This window comes from Lipotes vexillifer, unplaced genomic scaffold (assembly GCF_000442215.2).
Source record: "Lipotes vexillifer unplaced genomic scaffold, Lipotes_vexillifer_v1.1 scaffold1783, whole genome shotgun sequence".
Taxonomy (NCBI): domain Eukaryota; kingdom Metazoa; phylum Chordata; class Mammalia; order Artiodactyla; family Lipotidae; genus Lipotes; species Lipotes vexillifer.
Window position 1 is genome coordinate 1480965 of NW_006777435.1, and position 3352 is coordinate 1484316.

General features: G+C 59.3%; 2 protein-coding genes across 2 annotated transcripts in view; one reads left to right on the top strand and one right to left on the bottom strand.

Moving 5' to 3' along the window:
• The window catches only part of RSPH14 (radial spoke head 14 homolog), a 61551-nt gene that overhangs the window by 10311 nt on the left and 47888 nt on the right, over positions 1-3352 (top strand). The gene's annotated exons all lie outside the window — the stretch shown is intronic.
• The window catches only part of GNAZ (G protein subunit alpha z), a 22377-nt gene continuing 20290 nt past the window's right edge, over positions 1266-3352 (bottom strand). The window contains exon 2 of the mRNA XM_007451046.1: positions 1266-1615. Within this exon, the coding sequence (XP_007451108.1) occupies positions 1271-1615 (345 nt within the window). The 3' untranslated portion in view covers positions 1266-1270. The remainder of the gene's footprint in view (positions 1616-3352) is intronic.

The following is a 3352-nucleotide window of genomic DNA, read 5'->3' on the forward strand; positions in this document are numbered from 1 at the left end:
CTCGACATCCCTTAAAGTCCTTGGCTGTGACTCCTCACACCAACCTCGGGCTCAGGGTACCGAAGGCCGAGAGGAAGTTTGGCAAGGGCTCTGGCGGCGCCTTCGTGTTTGCACACGGCCCTCAGCCAAGGTAATTCACGTGGCGGTGGTGGTGGCAGTGCCCCGGGCCCTGGGCAGGAAGGGCCTCCCTCAGGCTGCGAGGCGGCCGAGCCTTCACAGGAGTCGAGGCTGCCCTCTGGCCTCCCTTTCCTCCACTTGCAGAAAAGCCACAGGTAATTTACTCTTTAAATACCAAGACATTTAGCTATTGTTCGTTCGCTCCTGGGTGAAGGACCTTCTTTAAATACATCACATTTATTTTCTGAAAGAAAAACGAAGCGGAAACCGCACCAGTAACAAGAGGACGCTGCACGGGCTTATGTACAACTCAGCGCCAAGGCTGCTGCCGGGCACAGAGGGACAGACTCGTCCAGGTAACAATTTTACACTCAGCAAAGCCAGACACGAAAAGGACCACCCGAAAAAAAAAAATAGGTTTTGAAAATCTGCATTTAAAAAAGAATACTCAACTGCGTTGGAAATTTTCTGTATTTCTGCGAAACACCACGAGATTTGGCCAAAAAAAAAAAAAAAGAAAAAGAAAAAGGATGTCAGAAGAGAAAAAACAGGTTTCGGTTTATAAAACGTCCGACTCGTAGAAGAAAAGCTGGCGCCCAGCTGGCCTGGTCTGAGACAAGTTGCGCCACGCGTGTCACCACGTGGAGTTTTGCTGCATATTCTGAAGCGGTTTAAAAAGAGCTGTGAGTGGCCGGAGGGCTGGTCAGTGCTGTCGCAGGCCTGGTGCCCGGTCCCAGCGCGCACGTGGGGCGGCGTGGCCCCTGCTCTGGGTCTCCTCCCAGGGAGCCGGCCGCCCCTCCCTGTGGTCCCTCGGACCCCCATGCAGAGTGGGGCCACGTCGGGAAGGCAGGGTTATGTGGCAGGAGGGGCTCGGGGTGGACTTGGTGACAGCTCCTCAAGTCTTCACAGGACCTCAGCTACGCGGGGAGCCTGCTGTCTGCAGAGTGTGCGCGTGTGTGTGTGCGTGTGTGTGCGCAAGTGTGTCTACTTACCTAGTGATCTATCCGTACATGTTCATGTTTGCGGAAACGTGGGGGCCGAGGAGGCGGGGCGGGGGACACGCTCCGGGCCCCCGTCTTCTGCCCCCGTGCTGGTCACCAGCGCGGGTGGGGGTGTGATACCCCAGTTTCGCCACAGCCGACGCTGCGGCTCCTCAGCAGAGGCCGATGTACTTGAGGTTGTTCTGGATGATGACGTCGGTCACGGCGTCAAACACGAACTGGATGTTACTGGTGTCGGTGGCACAGGTGAAGTGGGAGTAGATCTCCTTGGTCTCCTTGTTGCGGTTCAGGTCCTCGAACTGCCGCTGGATATAGACGGCGGCCTCCTCGTAGGTGTTCTGGCCGCTGTACTCGGGGAAGCACACGGTGAGTGGGATGCGCCGGATCTTCTGCGCCAGCAGGTCCTTCTTGTTGAGGAAGAGGATGAGGGAGGTGCTGACGAACCAGTTGTTGTTGCAGATGGAGTCAAAGAGGCGCAGGCTCTCCGCCATCCGGCTCTGGGGGGGGAGGGGGGCGGTCAGCACGGCCTGGCCCTGCTAGGCCCAAGAGCACCCTCCCCGCCGGGCCCCAGCTGGCCCTGTGCCCTCCGACTCCGCTGGCCCCCTCTGGCCCCCGTGGTCGCTGACAGCACGTGGCTTCGGGGCTGCCGGCTGGGGCCCCGCGCCTGCACGGGCAAGCCCCCCCTCCCATGGGGGCACTGTCGCTGCATCCCCCGCAGGCAGCACGTGGGCAGCCTCCCCGGCAGTCAGCTCCGCCTGCTGGGGTTTGGCTGGCTCCGTGCCTCCATCCTGCCAGGCGGGGTATCAGTCCTCACCGGAGTCCGCGAGGGGGAGGCCTGTGTTCACGAAAGCAAGGGCAGAGCTGGGCAGGCCTGGCCCCTGCCGGCGGTGTGCTCACTCAAGGCCACACGGAGGATCCCGTGGCTGCCCCGCCCCTACCAGCACAGAGGACGCGAGGACGGAGGCCAGGAGGCACCGTGACCACAGAGCATGGCCCTGGCCCTCTCTACCTCCCCTTGAGGACCGTGACCCTGCTGTGGAGCCTCTGGGTTTTCAAGGAACCCAGGGCCCTCGTCTGACTCCCACGCACAGCTGACCGTCCTACTTCTAAAGGGACTCCTGCTGCTGGTGAAAGCTGCCCTGTGTTTGAAATTAAAATGAATGAGATGAGCGTCCCAAGTGTGGGGCCAGTGTATATCGGAGGTATTGGATTTAAGGACTTTTCTGACGATGTGGTAACAACAGGGAAGCTGCAGCTGGTGCTGATGGGTGGACACAGGCACCGGCCTGCTCCACCCTCACACCTTCCTATCCCCATTCTGCAGATAAAGAAACTGAGGCCTGGAGAGGCAGGAAATGTGCTCTAAGTCCCACGGCCAGGAGCTCTAGGCTTGCTGCTCCTCCAAGGTGGACGCGCAGTGCTGCTGGCCCCAGGGTGGCAGTGCCCGGGGGAGGCCCCACAAAGCCCTGCTCTCCCACAGAACCTGCCTTCTCTCAGATACATGGTCTGACAGCATCAGTGCTGAGAAGGAACCACCCCCCCCACCACAACGTGGACATTGCCTCAAGGTCCTGCACGAGGACCCGTTTCCAAAACCCACCCTGTGCCTTCTTTAGAACAAGCTCAGGAATAACAGAAGCTCTGAAAGTGAGTAGTCTCAGGTCTTGGTGTGTGTGGGGTGGGGTAAGCCTTCTGCAGAGAGAAACAGGATGCAGGACCCCCAGGTGTGCCTGGAGGAGCGGATGATGTTCCACACGCAGTTAAGTGGTGGGCCAGGAATGTTACATTCTGCTGGGTAGTAATTAGCACTAACGGATTCCCGGAAGCTGCGTGGTAGGGACCAGCAGAGCTGTCATATCTCATGGGAACGATGTCATAATCAGACGCTGTGCTTCTGACCCCAGATTTCACATCAGATAAATAATAGATGTGGCCATTAGCATGTATTCATTAATCCACTGAGCAGACACTTGCTGAGCAAGACACTTGCTGAGGGCCGCCAGCAGGTCCCAGATCTCGTGCCGGTGACGGGGCCCCAGAGACAAGAGGCCAGTGGCCAGGCCAGGCCAAGTCCTGGGTGTGGAGTGGCGTTCAAGGATGGGTGGGCAAGCGTGGAGTGGGGCCAGGCAGGGGTGCTGGGATGAGCATCTGCACAGGGCCTGGGCCTGCCTCCATGTACCCTGCTAGGTCACTGGGGGTGAGAGCCTGGTGCCTCCTGCATCCAGGCCAGCTGC